This window comes from Podarcis liolepis (genome assembly GCF_965112155.1).
Source record: "Podarcis liolepis genome assembly, chromosome: 9".
In the NCBI taxonomy this organism is placed as follows: Eukaryota; Metazoa; Chordata; class Lepidosauria; order Squamata; family Lacertidae; genus Podarcis; species Podarcis liolepis.
Window position 1 is genome coordinate 77,207,795 of NC_139564.1, and position 23,163 is coordinate 77,230,957.

Sequence of the window (23,163 nt, forward strand, 5' to 3'; positions counted from 1 at the left end):
GGCTTTGTAGCTGGTTGACTGACCAAAGAGTACTCATGAATGATTCTTCGTCATCCTGGAAAAAAGTGACAAGTGGGGTGCTGCAGGGTTCTGTCCTGGGTCCGTTGTTGTTGAATGTCCTTATATACAACTTGGATGAAGGAATTGAGGGGATGCTCATCTAATATGCAGGTGACACCAATCTGGGAGGGGTAGCTAATGCTGCAGAAGACAGAATCAGGATTCAAAATGACCTTAACAGATTGGGGAACTGGACCCAAACGAACAAAATTAATTTCAGATAGGACAAATGTAAGGTACTGCACTTAGGCAGGAAGAACCAGATACACAAATATAAGGGGGGGGGGGACACCTGTCTTGCCAGCAGTACATGTGAAAAGGATCTATGGGTCTTAGTGGACCACAAGCTTAATATGAGTCAACAATATGATGCAATAGCAAAAAAAAAAAAAAAGCTAACACTATTCTAGGTTGCAACTACAGATGTATACTGTCCAGATCATGGGAAGTAATAATAGTACCACTCTATTCTGTCACACCTGGAATACTGTGTCCAGTTTTGGGCATCACCATTTAAGAAGGATGTTGACAAGCTGGAATGTATGCAAAGGAGGGAAACCAAGATGATCAAGGGTCTGGAAAACAAGCCTTATGAGGCATGGTTGAAGTAGTTGGGTATGTTTAGCCTGGAAAAGAGAAAACTGAGAGGAGATCTCATAGTCATCTTCAAATATCTGAAGGGCTGTCACATGGAAAATGGAACAAGGTGGTTTTCTTCTGCGCTGGAGGGTAGGACACAAACCAATGGCTTCAAGTTACAAAAATGAGGATTCCAACTAAACATTAGGAAAGTCTTTCTGACAGTAAGAGCTGTTCAACAGTGGAACAGACTCCTTCGGGAGATTGTGGACTCTCCTTCTTTGGAGGATTTTAAGCAGAGGTTGGATGGCCATGTGTCATGAATGCTTTAGTTGAGATTCCTGCATTGCAGGGAGTTGGACTAGATGACCCTTGAGGTCCCTTCCAACACTCTATTATTCCATAAATTACACCTTATGCTTTAGTTAATTAAAACATAACAAAAATCAAAATGAATCAAACAAGGTTATATGTATGATCAATTTATACTTTACATAACCTTATATAAATTTTCGTAAATATTTGCATATTTTTGATTCCTTATCAGATGTGTTATATACCCAATGTCCTAATCATCCAGTCAATGATCACTGGACCATTAACATTTTTTTCCATTTGTGATCAGTATTCGAAACTCCCATTGTTCTCCACACATTTTGCAACAGGGAATTTCATTAGTGTGAGCAGTTTCTGAGCTCTGGGTACTACACCTAAGATTTCAGATTAAAACTGCAGAGTGGAACGATAGGAGGCCCATTTCCTGCCTCCCCACTTCCAGCTATTCTCTGAAGACTGGAGAAGAGACCTCTTTAGAATATTAGGGGGGTGGGCAGGGGAAGGACTAGACCAGGCATAGGCAACCTAAGGCCAGGGGGGTGGATGTGGCCCAATCACCTTCTCATCTGGGCCTGCGGATGGTCCGGGAATCAGTGTGTTTTTACATGAGTAGAATGGGTGCTTTTATTTAAAATGAATCTCTGGGTTATTTCTGGGGCATAGGAATTCGTTCATCCCCCCCCCCAATACAGTCCAGCCCACCACATGGTCTGAGGGACGGTGGACCGGCCCACGGCTGGAAAAGGTTGCCGACCCCTGGACTAGACCATGTGAAAAATGAACAATATTTTAGCTGCAGTTCATTCATTTTCAGCTTTGTATTCTTGTTATAAAAAAGCATGCCTAGACAGTCTGTTGTTACACCCATAACCTAGCTCCTAGCTTTCATATCTCAATTTCTAACACTGTTTGTGATCAACTTCTTTCCTAGCAGAAGATAGCTACAATTACCAGTATATTAATAGGAGCAGTATCATTTATATAATCTAATAATCAAATTGTCAGGATTATGGAATCATTATTTGTCTTATTATAAACAATTATTTCCAAAAAATCATTTGGAGAATGACATCTCCAGCTGCTGGTCAGGTTCCTAATATACTTCCATAACAGTTGAGGCATTGGATCCCAATTATATAAAACCATGGCATGATTTTCATGCAAATTAGTGAATACAGGATTTTGAAACTCATTTTCAAAGACATTTCCACATTTGCTTTATATTATTATGACTCAATTTGTCTTTCATTTTTTTGAATTTTGTTGGTGTCCCCCCCCCTGTTCAATTGTGTTTATAGTAGTAAGCAACCAGTAGTTCATTGAAGTGCAGTAACAGGGGATTAAATCTGCCACAGAAATTTCTATATAAGTGCTCAGTCTTTAGAAACAGAATCCAAAATCCAAAATACAACATGCTTAAAATAGTAACAACTCACCAATTTACATTTAGTTTTACATCTATAGCCCAATGAGTGACTGGAACGATAGACAGACAGACAGACAGACAGACAGGAAGATATTAAGTCCATCTATACAGACACCTGCAACTTTTTGAAAATTCTCTGATCCCTTGCAAACCAGAATCTTAAGACTGGAGATGACTGTGAACATATAAGGGGATTAAGTTAAGCTATTTATACTATTCTGCAACAACGGCATTGAACACGGCTTAAGCAGCCTCTGGGCCAACTGCCAAGTATGTGGAGTAAAAGTTGCCTCAAATGCCAGGGCTTCTGGATAAATTAAAGAAGTAAACTACGTTTACCATAACATATTTACCATAACAGAAGGTGTGCTTGGACATTAAATTTGATATGTTGCTCTAAGAAATGCATTTAGAACGCTTTTAAAGAACGTATTTTCTATTATATCTGTGGAATTATAAAGCACTTCTAAATTAACCCTACAATTCACATTGATGAAATGAAATAAAACATTAACAAATGAAAGCATTGGTTGTCAGCTAGGAGCACAATAAATAATTTTAAAAGCCGATTATGAAAAAGAAAATATTCACAAGAATAAAGTCATATCTGAACTGTCTTGGCCTTCCTGACTTGGAATATTTGAATAATAAAACCATGCTTAAAACTTTTTTTAACACAACAAAATGTAATGGCAAAGCACAACAGTGAGCACAAAGCATTATTTTATGAGTCAAGGAAACTGGAATGAACTCCATGTTTTGTAGAAGCTTTAGTATCTAAGTAGAGGTCTAACTCATATTTTACTAATTGCTTAAGACTAAACCTGATATGGCACAGTTGTCATTCATGTATTCTCTCCATAAACATATAAAGTTTCTGGTGGTTAATAAAATAAACAATAGGGAGAGAGACACTGAACTTTCCCTCCTTCTACACGTCATCTCTTTGCTCCCACCACTTAGGGAATAAAGAATTCATGTTTGAGCAAATGACTGACGGGAAAAATCCTCCTTCTTGCACATGCTATTTTTTTCTGTTCAAGTAAGATCTGCCACTTTATTTGTGAATGAAACAGAAACGCAAAAAGAAATGTGTGCCAACCATTGTCACATCTACTTTGACCACAAGTGTCTCCCATAGGCTGGACCTGCAACGCAGCTATGGAATATTCTAGTAGGCCAAATCTATATTTCTATTAGTCCCATAATTATAATAAAAACATGCACTGTTTGTCCTGTACACTATGAAGCATCTTACATTAGTGATGTACTTGGGCCTCAAGCAGAACACAGAAAGGACTTCTGAAAAATAGCCTATTGCTCCGCCTCAGAGGAATGAGCGTCTACTCACGGACCACCACTGAATATAGGTAAGAGATTTCCTTCACTTTATCTTCCTGTTTGCACACAAAGTAAGGCTAGCTACAACACCTTTAAGGACGCAAACAATTTTTCACAGTTGTATAAGAAAGCCTGAGTAATTCAGGGACTTGGAAAGTTTGTTCCTGGAATCATGTTACCAAGTAAGTGTGCTTAACTATTTTTGCATTCCCAACTATTCTGGATAAATTTTTAAGTAGTGGAAGGGGGGCTCTCAAGTGCAGTGGTAAAATGCTTTGGCGAGGTGCTTGTAAAGCTCTGAAAGGAAAATGCAGCAGAGGGGAGTGGCTCTCTTGCATTTGTCTTGTGTAGAATATTGGTTGAAAAACAGCAACACAAGATGTTCACTCATACACCCTTCTGGAATCCTGAAGGCTGCTGCATAAGATGTCAATAATTCAAATAACAGAGGAAGGAAGTGCTTATTGTACCCTGAGCACATATTACTTTTTCAACACATACCCACACTTCCAGAAAACAATGGCACACACAATTAGCAACAATATGCATATGAGACAGGACAGAACAGTTGCCTGATCATGAGATGGTCAATAGTGGAAGAACAACAGCATGACTGTGGAATGGTGCAGCCATTCAGGGGGTTGGACTCGATGGCCCTTGTGGTCTCTTCCAACCCTATGATTCTATGATTCTATATAGATGACCAGAATATTATAATAAAAGGAATTTTGCATGTATTAGTTTCCACAAAAAATAATGTTTTGGTATTCATTCTCCCATATGTGTCCTTGGGAAGCCAAGTACAAAAATTACAGTGAATTGTTTGCCATCAAGACTAAGATGGAAAAAAATTATATTGAGGTGCACCTATTAAAAACCATGAAACATTTAAATAATTTAAATTGTGTGGGATTAGCTCTCTAATCTATATGCCACATCTATCCTTACTATCTGCAATGACACAGAAATCATGTTCTGCTCAAGCTTTTATAACCATTTAATCTCACATCAGAGTGCAGAACTCAAATCACCAAATCCTACAAACCATGAACAAATTAATAGTATTTCCTTTCAGTGGATCAGATTCTTATATAAGTGTCATTTCCTCAGCTGAAATCTTCAAGACAAATCCTTAATCTTAAATTATACTATATAAAGCTTTGCAGATCACATTCTATTTGGGTGATTTATATTTGCATCCTTTAATGGGGGCTCACCACTGCCTTTGCTATACAATTCAACGGTGAAGTAGTGAGAGACAGACGGACGCCAACAACACACAAATGTTTAGTACACAAAAGAAACCATTTTTGCAAAATGAGGGCTTTGCTTGGTTAGCACCCATCTGTCTTGAGAGACTGTGGAGTGAGTGCCCAGGAGAGAAATCAAAATCCTGCAATAGCAGCACCAAGGTAACCTCTCCAGGGCTCAAGCCTGGCCAGGGTGTCTGGAGGTCCTGGGCTGCCCAGACGACAAGACTCCCCTCTCAGCCTCACTGACGGGGTCCAAAAGGAAGCACCAGCTGGGCTGCAGGAGTTGCAGGAAGGAAGCATACATGGTGCTATCCAACTGCCTTAGGAACTCCACTCTGGATTTGTTCAGGGTTTACTCTTTAGCATTTTCTTCTCCCAAAGGTATTCCATAAGGCAGGAGAGGTTTAAATGAGATAGAAATTACACAGGCATAACCATATTAATCTGTTGCATCAAAAACAGAGTCTAGTGGCACCTGAAATACTAACAAATTTATTATGGCATAAGCTTTTGTGTACCACAGTCCACTTCATTTGAAATGAATGATAGAAGAAAGCGAATGATGCCTCAGCAGAAGTATTCTAAAACAATAGACAGTGGAACAGGTCGCTGGTAGAAGCGCTGTTGTGCACAGGCGCACTCGGAGGCAGCCCGCTTCTGCGCATGTGCAGACCGTGGCAGCCGCTTCTGTGTGTATCGTGGCAAACCTGGTGTTTACTTCTAGGTTTGCCGCGGACGTGACTGGAACGAGCCTAAGTAGAACGGGACGTAAGTAGAGGTTCTATCGTATTGCCACTCCTTCAATGGTAGTTTATTAACCTTAATATTAGAAGCATGACTGAAGTTTTATTTACTTAATATTTCTAATGCTCTCAACAAAACAGCTTCCAGGCAGTGTCAATAAGATTTAATAATTGATTTCACAGCAGCCTTCCGAAGCCTGGCGGTGGGGCGGAGAGACCTCCTCCCGCCGCCAGCCTTCGGAGCAGCCTTCCGAAGCCTGGCGGTGGGGCGGAGAGCCCGCCTCCCGCTGCCAGCCTTCGGAGCATCCTTCCGAAGCCTGGCGGTGGGAGGAGGTCTCTCTGCCCCACCGCCAGGCTTCGGAGCAGCCTTCCGAAGGCTGGCGGCGGGAAGAGGTCTCTCCGCCCCACCGTCAGCCTTCGGAGGAGGTCCGAGGACAGTGGGGAAGACGCGCTGCACTTCCCCGCTGTCCCGGAGATTTCCCTATGGGCTTTCGTCTTGCAAAGGAAGCCCATAGGGAAATTCATTTTGCGAAGCGCCTCCAAAACGGAAAACCCTTTCGTCTAGCGGGTTTTCCGTCTTGCGAGGTGTTCGTCTTGCGGGGCACCACTGTATTTATTTCTTTAAAATATTATGCAATCTTTTATCACATCTCTCTCATTCCGCACAAATGTAAATTACTGCTATATCTCGCATGCTAAATAACCCCCCAAGGTACCAAATTTGGGTACCTCAGTACAAGAGTTTACATGCCTGTAGACAAGCAGAAGCCAGTATTTCAGGTATTGCAAATGTAGGTTCTTTACTTCCAAGAACACAGCATGCGTACATGCATCAGTGATATCCCAGGCCAGTCAAAGACCAAATTATTCTCTAAAGGCAATAAAGGACAGAGCGTAGGACTAGCAACATAAAGGGATACGTTCACAGGCAATGCTAAGCCATGACAACACAGTTTTATACTGTTAACATGAAAATAGGAAAACAGCCTTGTATTTAGTGGCACCTCTGGTTACGAACTTAATTCATTACGTTCTTAACCTGAAACCGTTCTTAACCTGAGGTACCAACTTTAGCTAATGGGGTCTCCCGCTGCTGCCACCACATGTTTTCTGTTCTCATCCTGGGGCAAAGTTCTTAACCCAAGATACTACTTCTGGGTTAGCGGATTCTGTAACCCGAGGTGTTCGTAACCTGAGGTACCACTGTATACACAAACTCAGAGTGGAAACCACTGGAGTGGAGAGTGCTTGAATCCTGCTTGTGGGGTTCCCACGGAGGATGCTTCACTAGATGGGTGATTGGCCTGATCCAGCAGGCTCTTACTATGTTGTGCAGCGTAGAATAATAGAATTGTAGAGCTGTAAGCGACCCTAAGGGTCCTTTAGTCCAGGGGTCAGCAAACTTTTTTAGGAGAGGACCGGTTCACCGCCCCTCAGATCTTGTGGTGGGCCGGACTATCACCAGCTAAACATCACAATATTTTTTAAAAAAACTCTTTATTGCAGTCCAAAGACGCATAGAACAATTTCAGAACAAAATACAGTTAATACAGAGAGACAAACCGAGGTGGTCATTTTGTTTTGTCTCAAGCTTGATGATCTTTATTTCTTTTGACTTCCGAAAGAAACTTTGCCACGGCCAGTGTAATATCACTAGACCTGTCATCCAAAAGATATTTAATATGGGAGGCTTCAGATTTTCCCGGCAGATTTGCCAGTAGGGCTTTGATCAGTTGAACAATATACCAGTGTTTCCCAACCGGTGTTCCGCGGCACAGTAGTGTGCCGTGGAACTTTGCCTTGTGTTCCGTGGAGGCGGGCGAGGCGGGCGGTGAGAGGCGGGGCGGCGGCGGCGAGCACACGCGGGGCGGCGAGCGAGCGAGCTCCCACATCCCATTGCCGCTGGCTACTGGGCCTGCGCATCCGCTCGCTACTGGGCCTGCCCCAGGAGGTGGGGTTGCGGGCATCACGCCCTTCCCCACGAGAGGGGAATCCCATCCGCCTCCACGTGAGCGGGGAATCCCATCTCAGCCCCCGCGAGAGCAGGGGAATCCCATCCGGCCACGCCTCCTGGCCAGCCAATCGGCTGGCTGGAGGGGGCGTGGCTTGCCCTTTTTAGGGCCGGAGCGGAGGGGGCTCGCCCTCTCTTCTCCGGCTAGCCCCATCGCCGCTCGCTACTGGGCCTGCGCATGCTCGGCAAGCACACGCAGGGCGGCGAGCGAGCGAGTTCCAACATCCGACGGCACCAAGCAGGGGCCCTTGGCCGTGCCGGTGCCCACCGTGCCCGCCTCCGCCCAGGAGGCGGCAAGCAGCCACCGCCACCACCACCCCCGCCGCTGCCCAGCAACTGCGCCGCCGCTGCCGGCTCCCCGCGGCGGGTGATCGTGCAGGCTTCGACGGGCGAGCTGCTCCGCTGCCTGGGGGACTTCGTGTGCCGCCGCTGCTACCACATCCCATCGCCGCTCGCCTGCGCGATCCCGCCTTCGGGATTCCCTTCAGCAGGCATCAAGCAGCCTGCCTCCCTGCTTTTTCCAATTAAGGGAACCTCCACTCTCCTGCCCCTCCGTGTTTCTCACCCCAAAGCCTTGTGGACAGCAGGAAGTGGGGCCGTCCTGCCTCTACCCCACGCCGGGTGGCTGCTGACACGTCCCTTGGGCAGGAGAGGCATCCGGCTGGATGAAGGCAGCGACGCCGGGGGAACGAAACAGCACGGCAGGTCCACAGCTCTGAGGCTGGCAGGTGAGTGCGTGCACTCCTCTCTCTCATTTTATTTAATGTGCATTTTAGAAGCATGTGGAAATATCCTGCGTCATCAACCACTTTGGGGAAAGTGTGCGTGTGTGTGTTTGGGGCTAGATTTCATGCATGCCTTTTTTTTTAAGTTCTCTTCCTGCTTCATCCACATTCACCCCCCAAAAGGCCATTTTCTGTGTGCTGAATAAATTCTGCAACTCAAACGGCACGAGGTGCCAATGCATCGGGGCTGTGGAATTTATTCTGCTTGCAGAATTCTGCAACTCAACCGCATTTTGATGTTTAAATGTTGTATTTTAATCTTGTTTTTAAGTTATATTTCAATCAACTTGTTTTTTATTATTGTTTTTATTTCAGTCGACTTATTTTTTATTATTTATTATATTTCAGTCGACTTGTTTTTTAATTTGTTGTTAGCCGCCCTGAGCCCAGTCTTGGCTGGGGAGGGCGGGGTATAAATAAAATTTATTTGGGAAAGATGGTTTAGGTATGTCCAAGCAGGCTTGATAGCAAAAACTGTTTCTCACAAACTTAACAGCGTATACAGCCATTAAGTGACAGTGGCCTTATTACAGTCTTTTTCAACCGCTGTTAGTGTTTTTCAACCTTTTTAGGTTTTCTGTAAACTGGGGAAGACATCCATGTTGGAAGTTCAATTCCTTGCTTAGCCATGAAGCTCAATGGAAATTGCCTTGCTCTTGCCCTCTCTAATCCAGTGTTTTTCAACCGCTGTTCCGCGGCAGTGCCTCGGGGACCTCGTGGCTTCCGCTTTTGCGTGTGCTGCCGTCACTCTTCCCGCCATTCCCATGTATAATTCGTGCCCGTAATACAGGCAGTAAGAACTGTTCTGTATAACGACTACCCCGCCTCTCCCCCCCCATCTAAGCCCATTTTTTTTCCTTTGCAGAAAAGAGCCGCTGCATTGAGCTCACACAGTATGCATGTTTTTGCCTGGCTGTGATTGGTCCGGACTCCAGCCTTGACCTATCACAGTAGGACATCATCTTCCGACTTCCTTCCCGCCCAAGCACAGAGACCAGGACTCAGTGGGAGTCGGCACTGCAGAGAGGCCGAATACTGCAGTGATGGAAAAGTTTTTGAAAAGAAAAGAACTGGACTCTGAACAAAATTTGGAGCCAGATGAGAGGCCAAGTACGAGTGGGCATGAAAAGAAAGCAAAGATGGTTTGCTCAAGCAAATTCTCTGTCACAAGGCAATATAGCGAAAGCTATATTTCATTTGGATTTACTTTCACCGGAGAGGCAAACCAACCAACTCCACTGTGCGTGGTGTGTGGTGAAAAGCTAGCTAACAGTGCTATGGTCCCAAGCAAACTTAAACGCCATCTCCAAACGAAACACCCTTCGCTTCAAAACAAGAATGTGGACTATTTTGTTCGCCTGCGTGAAAACACAGAGAAACAGGCAACTCTCATGAGACAAACCTCAAAGGTAAATGAAAGAGCTCTTAAAGCTAGCTATCACGTTGCTGAACTTATAGCCAAGACAAAAAAGTCGCACACTGTGGCAGAGACATTAATACTTCCCGCCTGCAAAGCTATTGTAGAGGAGATGCTCGGACCTGAAGCAGCTAAGGAAATAGCCAAGGTCCCTCTCTCAAACAACACAATTTCCAGACGCATTGATGACATGTCTGCAGACATTGAAAGTGTGGTTTTGGAAAAGATCCATAGCAGTGAGAAATTTGCATTACAACTGGACGAGTCTACTGATATCAGTGGACATGCTCAACTCTTGGCCAATGTGCGTTTTGTTGATGGTGATGCAATTAGAGAAAACTTCTTTTTCTGCAAGGCATTGCCAGAAAAAGCAACAGGAGAAGAAATTTTTCGGGTCACATCAGAATACCTTGAACAAGGAGGACTTAAGTGGGAAAACTGCATAAGTGTCTGCACCGATGGAGCTGCAGCCATGGTCGGGCACACCAAAGGCTTTGTAAGCAGAGTGAAGGAAAGAAATCCAAATGTTATTGTTACGCATTGTTTTTTGCACCGTGAGACCCTCGTAGCCAAGACTTTACCAGCAGACCTAGTTCATGTGTTGGATGATGTTGTGCGCATGGTAAACTTTGTAAAGTCACGACCCGTGAAAAGTCGCATATTTGCAGCTTTGTGTGAGGAGATGGGAGCGAAGCATAAAACCTTGCTGTTTCATACGGAGGTCCGGTGGTTGTCGCGTGGCAAGGTCTTGGTTCGTGTGTATGAGCTGCGGGAGGAACTTAAAGTGTTTCTGACAAATGAGAGGACAGATTACGCAAAACTGCTTGCAAGTGATGAGTGGTGTGCAAGGCTGGCATACCTGGCAGATATATTTCATCATCTGAATGAACTGAACACACGAATGCAAGGCCGCAATGAAAACCTGCTTACAAGTACAGATAAAATAAATGGATTCCGTGCAAAGCTGCAACTCTGGCATCAACATGTGGAAAGTGGCAATCTTGAAATGTTCACACTCACCAAGCAATGGCAAGGTGTTCACACTGCTGCACTGTGTGAGATAATAGCTAAACATTTAAAAACTCTCGAGGGGAAGTTGTCATTTTATTTCTCTTCAGTCTCCACTGAATGCCTTGACTGGGTTAGGGACCCTTATAGCTCAGCATCAGTTGGTGGAAAGGACATGACTTTACAGGAGCAGGAGGAACTAACTGAACTGAGACAAAATCGTGGTTTCAAGCTAAGATTTGCTGATCTACCTTTGGACAGTTTTTGGTTGGAAACTGCCAAGGAGTTCCCCCTTCTGGCAAACAAAGCTATTTTGACATTGCTCCCATTTTCCACTACATATCTCTGTGAGTTGAGCTTTTCAAGCATGATTGCTATAAAAACTAAATACAGAGAGAGACTGAGAGCTGTTGACGAAGAGCTACGTGTGTGTCTTTCTTCGATTCCAGCTAGAATATCAGCTTTGTGTTCAGCCAAACAGGCCCAGGTTGCGCACTGAATCAAGTATTTTTTAATTTTTCATATTTCTGTTTACTTACCATTTCATAATAAAGTAATTATAAAATACTTTCTTTGTGTTTATTTGATTCCTATTAAAGAGAGTTACTTTATATATAGTCAATATAGGCAAAGAGTTAATTTTTTTAAACATTTTCTAATGGTGGTGTGCCTCGAGATTTTTTTCATGACACAAGTGTGCCTTTGCCCAAAAAAGGTTGGGAAACACTGCAATATACTGATATATCACAATGGCTGGAATAAGGATGCGCAAAGCATGGGAAATAAACAAGATGAGCTTGAGCTCTTAGTACAGCAAACTAAATATGACATAATAGGCATCACTGAAACCTGGTGGGATAAGTCCCACAATTGGAATGTAATCATGGAGGGATACAATCTATTTCAGAGAAACAGACCAGACAAGAAAGTAGGAGGAGTGGCGTTATATGTCAGGGATGTGTATACCTGTGAAGAGATCCAAGATTTAGAACCTCAAAGCCAAAGTGAGAGCATTTGGGTCAAAATTAAGGGAGAGAAGAATAACAGAGACCTCATTGTGGGACCAGTTACAGATAGGTAGCCGTGTTGGTCTGCTATAGTCAAAATAAAAAAATTCCTTCCAGTAGCACCTTAAAGACCAACTAAGTTAGTTCTTGGTATGAGCTTTCGTGTGCATGCACACTTCTTCAGATACACTGAAACAGAAGTTGCCAGATCCTTCTATATAATGAGAAGGTGGGGAGGGGTATTACTCAGAAGGGTGGTGGGAATGGGAGATTGGCAGATAGCTGAGATGAGCCTGTTGACAACTCTTAACGACGGCAATAGGTCTTACAGGAAAAGGCAAGGGGTGAGAAGGTGAAAAATGGCTTAGTTATGTATAATGAGATAAGAATCCAATGTCTTTGTTCAGACCAGGTCTCTCCATGGTTTTAAGTTTGGTAATGAGTTGCAATTCAGCAGCTTCTCTTTCCAGCCTATTTCTGAAATTCCTTTGTAGTAAAACAGCTACTTTGAGATCTTGCAACTCATTACCACTGTATTCAAGTCTCCAGGGCCAGATGAACTGCATCCAAGAGTATTGGCAGATGTGATCCCAGAACCACTGGCAAGAACTGGCAGATGTGATCCCAGAACCACTGGCAGTCATCTTTGAGGATTCCTGGAGAACAGGCGAAGTCCTGGCAGACTGGAGGAGGGCAAATGTTGTCCCTATTTTCAAAAAGGGGAAAAGAGAGGACCCAAATAATTACCGCCCAGTCAGTCTGACATCAATAGCAGGGAAGATTCTGGAGCAGATCACTAAGCAAACAGTCTGTGAGCACCTAGAAAGGAATGCTGTGATCACCAATAGTCAGCATGGATTTCTGAAAAACAAGTCATGTCAGACTAACCTGATCTCGTTTTTTGACAGAATTACAAGCCTGGTAGATGAAGGGAACGCAGTGGATGTAGCCTACCTTGATTTCAGCAAGGCATTTGACAAGGTGCCCCATGATATTCTTGTAAAGAAGCTGGTAAAATGCGGTCTTGACTATGCTACCACTCAGTGGATTTCTAACTGGCTGACTGACCGAACCCAAAGGGTGCTCATCAATGGTTCCTCTTCATCCTGGAGAAGAGTGACTAGTGGGGTGCCACAGGGTTCTGTCTTGGGCCCGGTCTTATTCAATATCTTTATCAACGACTTGGATGATGGACTCAAGGGCATCCTGATCAAATTTGCAGATGACACCAAACTGGGAGGGGTGGCTAACACCCCAGAGGACAGGATCACACTTCAAAACGACCTTGACAGAATAGAGAACTGCGCCAAAACAAACAAGATGAACTTTAACAGGGAGAAATGTAAAGTATTGCACTTGGGCAAAAAAAAATGAGAGGCACAAATACAAGATGGGTGACACCTGACTTGAGAGCAGTACATGTGAAAAGGATCTAGGAGTCTTGGTTGACCACAAACTTGACATGAGCCAACAGTGTGACGCGGCAGCTAAAAAAGCCAATGCAATTCTGGGCTGCATCAATAGGAGTATAGCATCTAGATCAAGGGAAGTAATCGTGTCACTGTATTCTGCTCTGGTCAGACCACACCTGGAGTACTGTGTCCAGTTCTGGGCACCACAGTTCAAGAAGGACACTGACAAACTGGAACGTGTCCAGAGGAGGGCAACCAAAATGGTCAAAGGCCTGGAAACGATGCCTTATGAGGAACGGCTAAGGGAGCTGGGCATGTTTAGCCTGGAGAAGAGGAGGTTAAGGGGTGATATGATAGCCATGTTCAAATATATAAAAGGATGTCATATAGAGGAGGGAGAAAGGTTGTTTTCTGCTACTCCAGAGAAGCGGACACGGAGCAATGGATCCAAACTACAAGAAAGAAGATTCCACCTAAACATTAGGAAGAACTTCCTGACAGTAAGAGCTGTTTGACAGTGGAATTTGCTGCCAAGGAGTGTGGTGGAGTCTCCTTCTTTGGAGGTCTTTAAGCAGAGGCTTGACAACCATATGTCAGGAGTGCTCTGATGGTGTTTCCTGCTTGGCAGGGGGTTGGACTCGATGGCCCTTGTGGTCTCTTCCAACTCTATGATTCTATGATAAGGATGGAGCTATGTAGAGGCATTGGCTGGCTTCGCAGTTTCTCCCACGTTGTGCTTTTTGCATAGTGCGCACACCCAACCATGATTTGCAATATATTGCCAGGTAAAAAAATATGAAACTAATATCACAAAATGGACTTCAAAGTAGTTTTGGACTATATATCGCCCAGCCCTAATGTAATGTTCTGAAGAACTTGAAAGCTTGCCACTATTTGGAGACATTTTGATCAGTCATAGAAAAATAGAATTGTAGAGTTGGAAGGCTTTACCAAATTTTATCTTGTCCAGCTCCCTTCAATGCAAGTCTAACCAAGGTATTCCCCAACTGCAGTTTTGGACATTGTTTTAAGATACTGACATTGAAAAAAATTATATTAGCTTTCGTTAAAAATAATGCTATTACCCTACCACCATGAAAAAGTTGCATTTAATCACATCACATAGAACTTTATCATGTACACTGTTTCTAATTTGAATGCCTAAAAATACAACTGTTATGTAACTTTGAGAAGTGCAGGCTGCTGCTTATCTGTCAATACTTATTTCTAATCATTACAGTAGAACAATAAATCATTCATCCATGACTCAGCCATTCGATTTTATGCTGCCCCTGCTCCCCTACCATTAGCTCCACTGTCTTATTTTTTAATAGTCCCCCCCCTTTGTGCTAGCAATTTAATCTAAATAAAAAGGCAAATTGCAACATACAAGTGACATATTGGTGAAATTATAATACCCCAATTCAACTATCCCATAGTGGGAAGAATATAACTTCATAACATGAATTTTATGTAGTTCTTGCAGTACTCAACATATTTTTGTTGAATGCCTTAGTATGTATCTATGTATCATATACTTTACACGTAGACATGATATCTGTTAAGATGCCCACTGCAGAATTTAATGCAGAGAAAGATAGCATTGAAATTAGTTTTCTGATTTTCAATGTAACACATTGTTCCCTTATTTTAAAATGAAGCTACATTGCATTTTCCTTTTTTTCATTTATTGTTGTAATATTAACATCTCAATGCTTTATCATGGCTGTACATTTCTATACTGGCTAAAGTATCTGAGAAAGAGATGTGATGGTAGTTATTCAGCAACAGACCTACACTGTTTCAGTGTACAACCAGCACATAAAATACAGGATATTCTGACCATAGATCTTTTTCTGTTTATCTGCAGAAACACTCTTCATTACAGTGTTTCCCTAGTTAGTCTAATTAGCATCAATTCTCGTCATACCTGTTATTCTGCAATGACATTTGTATCATTTTAATCAATGAAAGCCAGCAAAACCCATCTTAGAAAACACAAAGAAAAATGCAGCACTACCATATTGCAAAATTAAAAGGGAATAAATACATAAATCTTGCTGTTTCACAATTACACCATTAACTGCATTTTGCAATATATTATTTGGTTCACTGCCATGCAAATACCAACACTAATAAGAAAGACAACTAAGCATCCATGTCTTTGATGAAAACAGCACCAGAGAGATGATCAAATTATGTCTGGTGTTATATAAAACAGAACAAACCCAACCACACTGACATGGATGCAGTACAAACTTACCTTAACTAAAGATCATTTAAGGGTGGAGAGCCTGCATCTAATTATTTGGCATTTTCACCTTAAACCACTTAAGCTGTTGCAGAACATTTTGCATGGCAACTGTAACCAACAGTATCTAAGGGTAAGAACAGGTACTTTAAATGCTAGAGAACAACATTCCATATGGTGGTGCACCTTAAGTCCTCATAGTAGGAAAAAACACTCAAAGCTTAAAAGATACACAGACGCAGTATTTATAAAATTCTGACCATCACACCATAAAAACAGGCACAAATAGTATTTATTATTTGTAAAGCTACACATGTAGATGAAGTACAGAAAATGTAATGCTTTATGTTTCCTGCAATCTGTTCTGATGGTTTTGAAGGTAGGATTTTACTTGCATTTTACATTAAAGGCTTGCGGATAGGAAAGCTCACTTCAAGGAGGGAGTCAATCTAGCTACTTTAGGAAGGGAGTTCCAGTGTTTGCGAGCAGCCACCAAGAATGCACTCCCCACATCTAAACCAAGTGTGCCTGTGAAAATGGCAGGACTGAGAGGTGGTTCCCCAAAGATCTCAGAGCCTGAGTGAATTCATAGGGAAGCACAGAGTCCTTCAGATACCCTGGGCCTAAGCTGTATAGGTCATAATCAGCAGTTTGAATTGTGCCTGGAAACAGACCAGTGGAGCTGCTGTAGCAAGAGACCTCTACTCCATAGAATCAGCCCTGGTCAACAGTGGCTGCAGCTCTGTAAGCCAGCTGAAGTCTCTGAACTTTTCACATAGAGTACACTAAACCGTCCAAATACCAGGTAACTAAGGTATGGGTCACTGTGGCAGGATCAGATGATGTTTCCCATCTCTGTATATAAAGATTCCATTTCCCTACCGTATCTAAGAGTGGCGGATAATACCTCACAAAACACATACAATCATATCCTTTAAAAATATTATCTTAGCATGTAGGATATTGCTGAATATGTATTAAGCAAAAAGAAAATGACTTTCTTCCCATTAGTGCCTTAATATTGCATAGACACTACTGTGTCACTGATACGATGTATGACTTTTTAATGTACACTGTGATTTACCATCTATAAGAATATGTACTAACCTTTTAATTAGCAGCAACTTACTTCATCCTGAATGCCAAACCATTCTTTGTTATGAAAGGTTTTCCACCCACATTTTTGTTAGAATGGTTTTAAGGAAGTCTGTCATTTCTTTGCTAATTTCACTGGATTAGGTTACTGGAGTGTTGACCTGCATAATCAGCACTAAGGTAACAGTGTTTTGCACAAATTGACATTGGTGAGCATTTCCCTCCATGTTTGTTATAACTGATAGAAAACCTAATAAAGAAACCACAGCTAGCTGTTCCTCTATCATATTCTACACAACTATGTTTGCCATTTCATTGGTAGTTGTAGTTAAATAATGTAGACCAGGGGTCAGCAAACTTTTTCAGCAGGTGGCCGGTCCACTGTCCCTCAGACCTTGTGGGGGGAGGGGGCGGACTATATTTTTGGGGGAAAATGAACAAATTCCTATGCCCCACAAATAACCCAGAGATGCATTTTAAATAAAATGACACATTCTACACATGTAAAAACACACTGATTTCTGGACCATCCGCAGGCCGGATTTAGAAGGTGATTGGGCCAGATCCGTCCCCTGGTCCTTAGTTTGCCTACCCATGATGTAGACAATTCCTTTTCATTTTGCAATCGTGAAAGCTTTTAAGTTATCATTATTACCTCCTCCTATCGCTCTTAGTTTCAGACAACAACACATCAGCCAGCTATAAAGAAAATACAATGGTACCTTGGGTTACAGATGCTTCAGGTTACAGACTCCGCTAACCCAGAAATAGTACCTCGGGTTAAGAACGTTGCTTCAGGATGAGAATAAAAATTGTGTGGCGGCAGCGGAGCGGCAGGCCCTATTAGCTAAAGTGGTACCTCAGGTTAAGAACAGTATCTGGTTAAGAACGGACCTCCAGAACAAATTAAGCTCTAACCCAAAGTACCACTGTAAAAAAGAGAGAAGCTACATGAGATGTTCACAACAGAGTAAAAACAAAGGATATATGTGAGGTTTAACTTTTACATCATTATTTCAAATTACTTGTATGATACTAAGAGTGGACACTGCAACTATAAAAGCAATGTGTTACAAAAGATGGAGGGGACTGCAATAAATCCTCTAGATTGGGGTGGATTCAGTATGTTGGGCGACTTTTGACTAGGGATGGCTGATATCTGCTTTCCAATATTGTTAATATATAGCCAGCTAAACCTTGTGATATCCTGATAAAGGAGGAAAGAAGGTGGGAAGAAGGCAGTTGTTGGCCATGCAGATGATCAGCATAAGTGTGCGCAGCTTCTGCCGCTTCCAGGCGAGGCTGGGTAGGCAGCGCTGCCCCGGGCAGAGTGCATCAGCCGGGGCACCACATGGCATGGCACCGTGCACAGAAACGTAGAGCCCCAGGGCTCCAATGGCCTTCCTGTTGCCGCCAGCTGCGGCTAGCCCCAAAGATAGCCTCTCACCACGCAAGCGATAGCTACCGGAAGCCACCCTCTGGAGCACTACGCAAGGCATGGGAGGAAGTTTCAATCTGCTCAGCAACTGCACAGAGAGGGAGGGAAGGTGGCAGCCTACTGGCACTTGTGTGGCCAGAGAAAGAAATGAAGGTGCTGGCTGACAGGCTAAGTTAGCCCCACTCTTGTCTCAGGCTCCCCAGGCTGGCATCTGGGCTGAGGAGGGAGGGAGTGGGCAAACATCAAGCAGCCTAACTGGGCTCTCCGGATTGAGCTGAGTTACTTCATGGGTGAGCTGAAGTACTTGATTTTAAAGAGCAGAGATATAGCAGGCATAATGGTAATCTGGTGGAAGAATATTGACAAGCTGGACTGTGTATATCTTGGTGACCAAGATTATCAGGGTGTAACTGTCCCAATCCAACAAGACACATTTCAGTACCAGATATACAAGTGAAGATGTGAGCTCAAGCCAGTGCAAGTTTCCTATTGAGCTATGAACTCCCTACTCTGAAATCAATCTAACCAACAAAACTTACTTTCTAGTTGCAGATGTCCTTAAGACTTAAAGGACACTTCAAATATGAGCAGGCTTCAAAACAAAATCTATTATCATGTGACTGATTAATATTATGCACCTAATATTTCAGAAATGTGTTTTATCTGCCAGGGCCCTGATCCGCTTACAGATCTGCAGATCTTCCTGCCCCTTAAATTTCATGGCATCAGCCCACTAAGGCAGCGGCAGCAGCAGCAGCAGCAGGACCGAAGCAGCCAGGCCACGGATCCCAGGGGGGGCATGAAGGAAGGAGGAGGCCCGTGCCTGGGGGCGAGGCGCCCTGTCGCCCTCCTGCCCAGGACGAGCCTTTCCCTGCGCGAGAGAGGCAAGAGGCTCACGGAACCCCGACCCCTTCTGCTCTCCCGGCGAGGAGCCCCGCCGCCCGGATGCCTCCCCTCACGGGCTGCGCTTTCCGGGCGGGCAAGGCAGGCGGCCAGGCGCCCCAGCCCCACGGAGCTGCTGGCGGGACAGGCCAGGAAAAGTTTCCCTTCTCGAGGCAAAGGGGGCGAGACGGGCCGCCCGAAACTTCTGGCGGAGAAACTTCTCCGCTGCTTCGGGGGCGTCCAAGGGGCCTCCCCCCCCGCCAGGAAACGGAGGCGACCCCGCCCCGCGGGGAGGGAGGGCGGGCGCCAAGCGGCCTCCGGCGCCCCCCACCCGGCCCCCTCCCGCCCCGGTTCGCGTCCCGCCTGAGGCAGAGAACTCTCGGGCACGCGCCGCCGGATAGAAGCAGCGAAGGGAAGTTACCTGGGCGGCGGCCGGCCGGTCGGTCGGTCGGTCTGGCTCCCTTCTCCCCTCCGGGCGCCCCGCTCGCCTCACGCGCCGCCCGCGACTCCTCGCCTCGCAACTCAAACTGCCGGCCTCCCTCGCAGGCCCCGCCCCTCGCTCGCGCGTCCCCGCGGCAGCAACCGCCTCCCCGCGCGCGCGCACGGGCGGAGGGGAAAGGGGCGTGGCTCCCCGCCTAGGTTTCTCCGTCCCGTTAGCAACGCGACGCTCCGCTTTCCCTGGAAGGCGACAAAAAGAGGATCCCGCTCGCCCAAGGGCGAGACTACGATCCCCAGCATGCATTGCTGCTAACCCGCCCTGGGGTAGGTTTTTTTCGGCGTTGGTGTGCGAACTCGCGTATGTGTAATTCTTCCGCTTTCAAAAAATAGTTCCGCTACTGCCTTTATTACAAGAAAGCAGCTAAGGCTTTGTCGGAGGTTTGTTTCTCGAAGGAGGTTATAAAGGGGTGGGGAGAGCTTCTCCGTTGTCACCGGACAATGAATGGGGGGGGGGGGAGAGAGAGCGCCCTCGCGGAAGGATACGCGGAAGGGGCGAGGCTACGCGTCCTGCGTGTGAGGAGAGGGCGGAGAGAAGGATGGCGGAGGCCGAGTGGGGGTGACGGGGCAGCAGTCTCTCAAGGGGAGCCCCCCCCCCCGCCCGCCACTCAGCGACAGGTCAGTGGGGGGGGGGCGAGGGCTGTCGGGTTGCAGCAGCAGCCGGCGGCGGCGGCGGCGCGGGAGAGGTGAGGCCGCGAGGGGCCCCTGTCCGGGCGAGCGGGCCTCGGGGGCGCCTCCCGCCAGGCTCCCCTCGAGAGGGTCTTCCTCCGCCCCGTGACCCCCTCCCTCCGCTTCCGCCCCGTGCCGCCTTCCGGCCTTCTCCTTGGCCCGGGGGCCTCGGGCGGAGAAGAGGGCGGCCGGGCCCCGGCTCTGTCGGGGGGCCTCTGGGGGAGCAGGAGGCCTGGCGCCTCACGGTCCTCGGCTTGCTCCAGTGAGAAGCCACCAAGATTGTCTTAATGGCTCTGTGAAATGCGCCTCGGGGTCCTTGGGCAGCTTCCCCCTCGCCTCAGCTCCGTCCCGCCTTCCCGCCACTTATCCGCCCCGCCAGCAACCCGGTGAGGTTGGTTAGGCGGGGGGGGGGGCTATGCTGCCTCCAGAGGCAATTGGGTCTCCTGAGCGTATCCAGTTGCTGCTGAAAGCAGCATGACATGGTAAGGTGCCAAATTGAAAAGGGGAAATTGGGAGTGTGCTCTTGACTCTTGCTTTGAATCCACAGCTTGAATTTTGCTACAGTTTTACCTGTTCTGCATATGACAGGTGGGTGATGGACAGGTGGGTGTGACTTCAACCAAACAAACAGAATGGGGAGGCTTGGTGGAAGAGGTTTCCTGTTGCTGATTTATTGTAAAATAATACATTTTAGTGGCACTATCTATGTAAGGTTTGTGGTTTCAAAGCTAGAAATATCAAAAGGCCCTTCCCTTTTTAATTCATTTTACTTTGTTGTTGGTGTTATTACACACTAAGACTTCAGCCTTCCTAAATTTAGTTTTTCTCTGGTTGTGTGCAAATAATAGCTTTTCAGAGACCGAACTGCATTGTGGAAAGCCCTTACCCATAATGCACATCATGGATGGTTTGGTCTGCCTGCAGAATAGATGCCACAAGTGCCACAGAAAGCAGGAGTTTGTGGAACGGATGAACCAGTCGGGGAAGGCCTGATGGTCCTGGCTTTGCTGTAGCCAAGCCTCCATTCCTTCTAGCATTGTCCTGTGCTTTGCTGCTGCCTGCTTTGTGGCTCAGAAGATTAGAGACAATATAAACTATATACAGTTGTACCTTGGTTCTCGAATGTAATCCATTCTGGAAGTCCATTCAACTTCTGAAACGTTCGAAAACCAAGGCACGGTTTCCGATTGGCTGCAGAAGCTTCCTGCACTCAAGCAGAAGCCGTGTTGGATGTTCGGCTTCCGAAAAAAGGTTTGAAAACTTCTGGTACTTCCGGGTTTTCAGCGTTTGGGAGCCAAAACGTATGAGTACCAAGGTGTTCGAGAACCAAGGTACAAGTGTATTATGGAAAGTTTCCACCCTGTTTGTTGTGCAATTGGGCAACTCTTAAGATATCGTACCAAAATTCTTCATGATAACTTCTGAGCACAAGAAGCAGGGTTTTTTGTTGTTGTTTTTTTGATACAGTTGGACACCATTTTGAATTAAGATGGTGGACTGAGCCAGTCAAAAGAATTCCCGAGCAATGCTGGGTACGAGACTTTTAGTTTAAAGCAAACTATGGTTTATGAATATATGAATAGCAAGCTGGTGCATGCTACTCAGTAGTGTTGGATTTGCCTCTGCTGGGCTTTGCGATATGCGTGGACCAGCTCTTGTAGTTTGTTTCTCTCCAAACAAACTGCAAGCACTGGTTTGCATGTGACGCAAAGCTGCCGGTTTGTTTCCTCTCTGATGTGGTAAAGGGAGGAGGGAATTGAACACTATTCAGCAGAATGTATCATAGCATATTAAACCATTGTTTATTTTAAACTGCATTTTAACATTTGAGTGCAAACCAGTTCAGTGTGTAGCAATGTGCACTGATGTAGTACCGACTTATATTATGGACTTGAAGTGTAATATGCTAATCAGAAGGTCTGCCTTTTTAAAGTTCTCAAAGTTCTTAACCTAGCTTATGGTTGTCATCTGAACTAGCCAGATGTTTAACTAATGATCAATAACAGTCAATCAATCATTTGAAAAATGCTTATTTTTTAAAAATAAATTTCATTTTTCAATTTAACAGTAATCATAATAAATTACATACTTATTTTGACTTCCCTTCTCCCCTTCCTTGGTTTCTTATAAAAAACATTTTAAAAACTGTATATCCCCCTTAACTTCTTTTGTTTATTACTCTCTATATTTCTTCCCAAATCACCTTTAAACTGCTTGATTTTAAATTAATCCTGCTAATGTATTCAGTTGTTTACAATATTTTTTATGATCCATGTTTCCATTATTTGTTAAACAATCTTTGTTAAACATCTTGACTTCTTATGAAAAATAAGACTTTAGAGCCACCTTGCCCCAAAATGGCAACTAGACATCTGCTTTGGTGACTGTAACCTTGGGTTAAGGTGCCATTTGGTACCTAGCTTATATATATGAGTTTCTAACACTGGGCAACAGCCCTCTTTCTTACTCTCCAGCAACTGCTATTCAGAGCCAATATTTATATATTTATTTATTATTAAATTACTACATTTCTATACCACCCTTCATCCAAGGATCGGTTTACAATATAAAAACATAAAAATACATAACATAGCTGCATACCCCCCTCCCATACACAGTATAAAAGGCCATAGATTGTTTAATTAACCAAAGGCAGAGGAGAAGAGTGTTGTTTTTGCTTGACACCTAAAGATATGTAACAAATGTCCCAGGCAAGCCTCCTTGGTGAGAGCATTCCACAAATGGGGAGCCACCACAGAAAAGATCCGTTCTCATGTTGCCACCCTCCAGACCTCTTGTGGAGAAGGCACACACAGAAAGGCCTCAGATGATGATTGCAGGGTCTTGATTGGTTCATATGGAAAGAGACAGTCCTTGAGGTGTTGTAGGCTGGAGCTAATTAGATCTTTATAGGTCAAAACCGACACTTTGAACAGGACCCAAACACTAAATGGC

The 23,163-nt window shown here is 44.7% G+C and overlaps 2 protein-coding genes across 22 annotated transcripts in view; one reads left to right on the plus strand and one right to left on the minus strand.

Moving 5' to 3' along the window:
- Positions 1–19,840, minus strand: part of PEAK1 (pseudopodium enriched atypical kinase 1) — an 83,368-nt gene extending 63,528 nt beyond the window's left edge. For 2 of the 4 annotated variants that reach the window (XM_083460679.1, XM_083460677.1), the window contains exon 1: positions 19,466–19,619. The gene's annotated coding sequence lies outside the window, so the exon portion shown is untranslated. Of the gene's footprint in view, positions 1–15,641; positions 15,757–19,465 lie in introns of those variants that run through there. The other 2 variants (XM_083460678.1, XM_083460680.1) reach the window with 2 other exon arrangements.
- Positions 19,841–19,965: 125 nt separating this feature from the next.
- HMG20A (high mobility group 20A) overlaps positions 19,966–23,163 on the plus strand; it is a 725,026-nt gene continuing 721,828 nt past the window's right edge. For 7 of the 18 annotated variants that reach the window (XR_014516064.1, XR_014516065.1, XR_014516066.1 and 4 more), the window contains exon 1: positions 19,966–20,157. Coding sequence is in view for 6 of the 18 variants with exons in the window: in XM_083460760.1 (XP_083316886.1) it covers positions 19,981–20,157 (177 nt within the window). In the remaining 12 variants the exon portion in view is untranslated. Of the gene's footprint in view, positions 20,691–23,163 lie in introns of all 18 variants that reach the window. The other 11 variants (XR_014516068.1, XM_083460764.1, XR_014516070.1 and 8 more) reach the window with 9 other exon arrangements.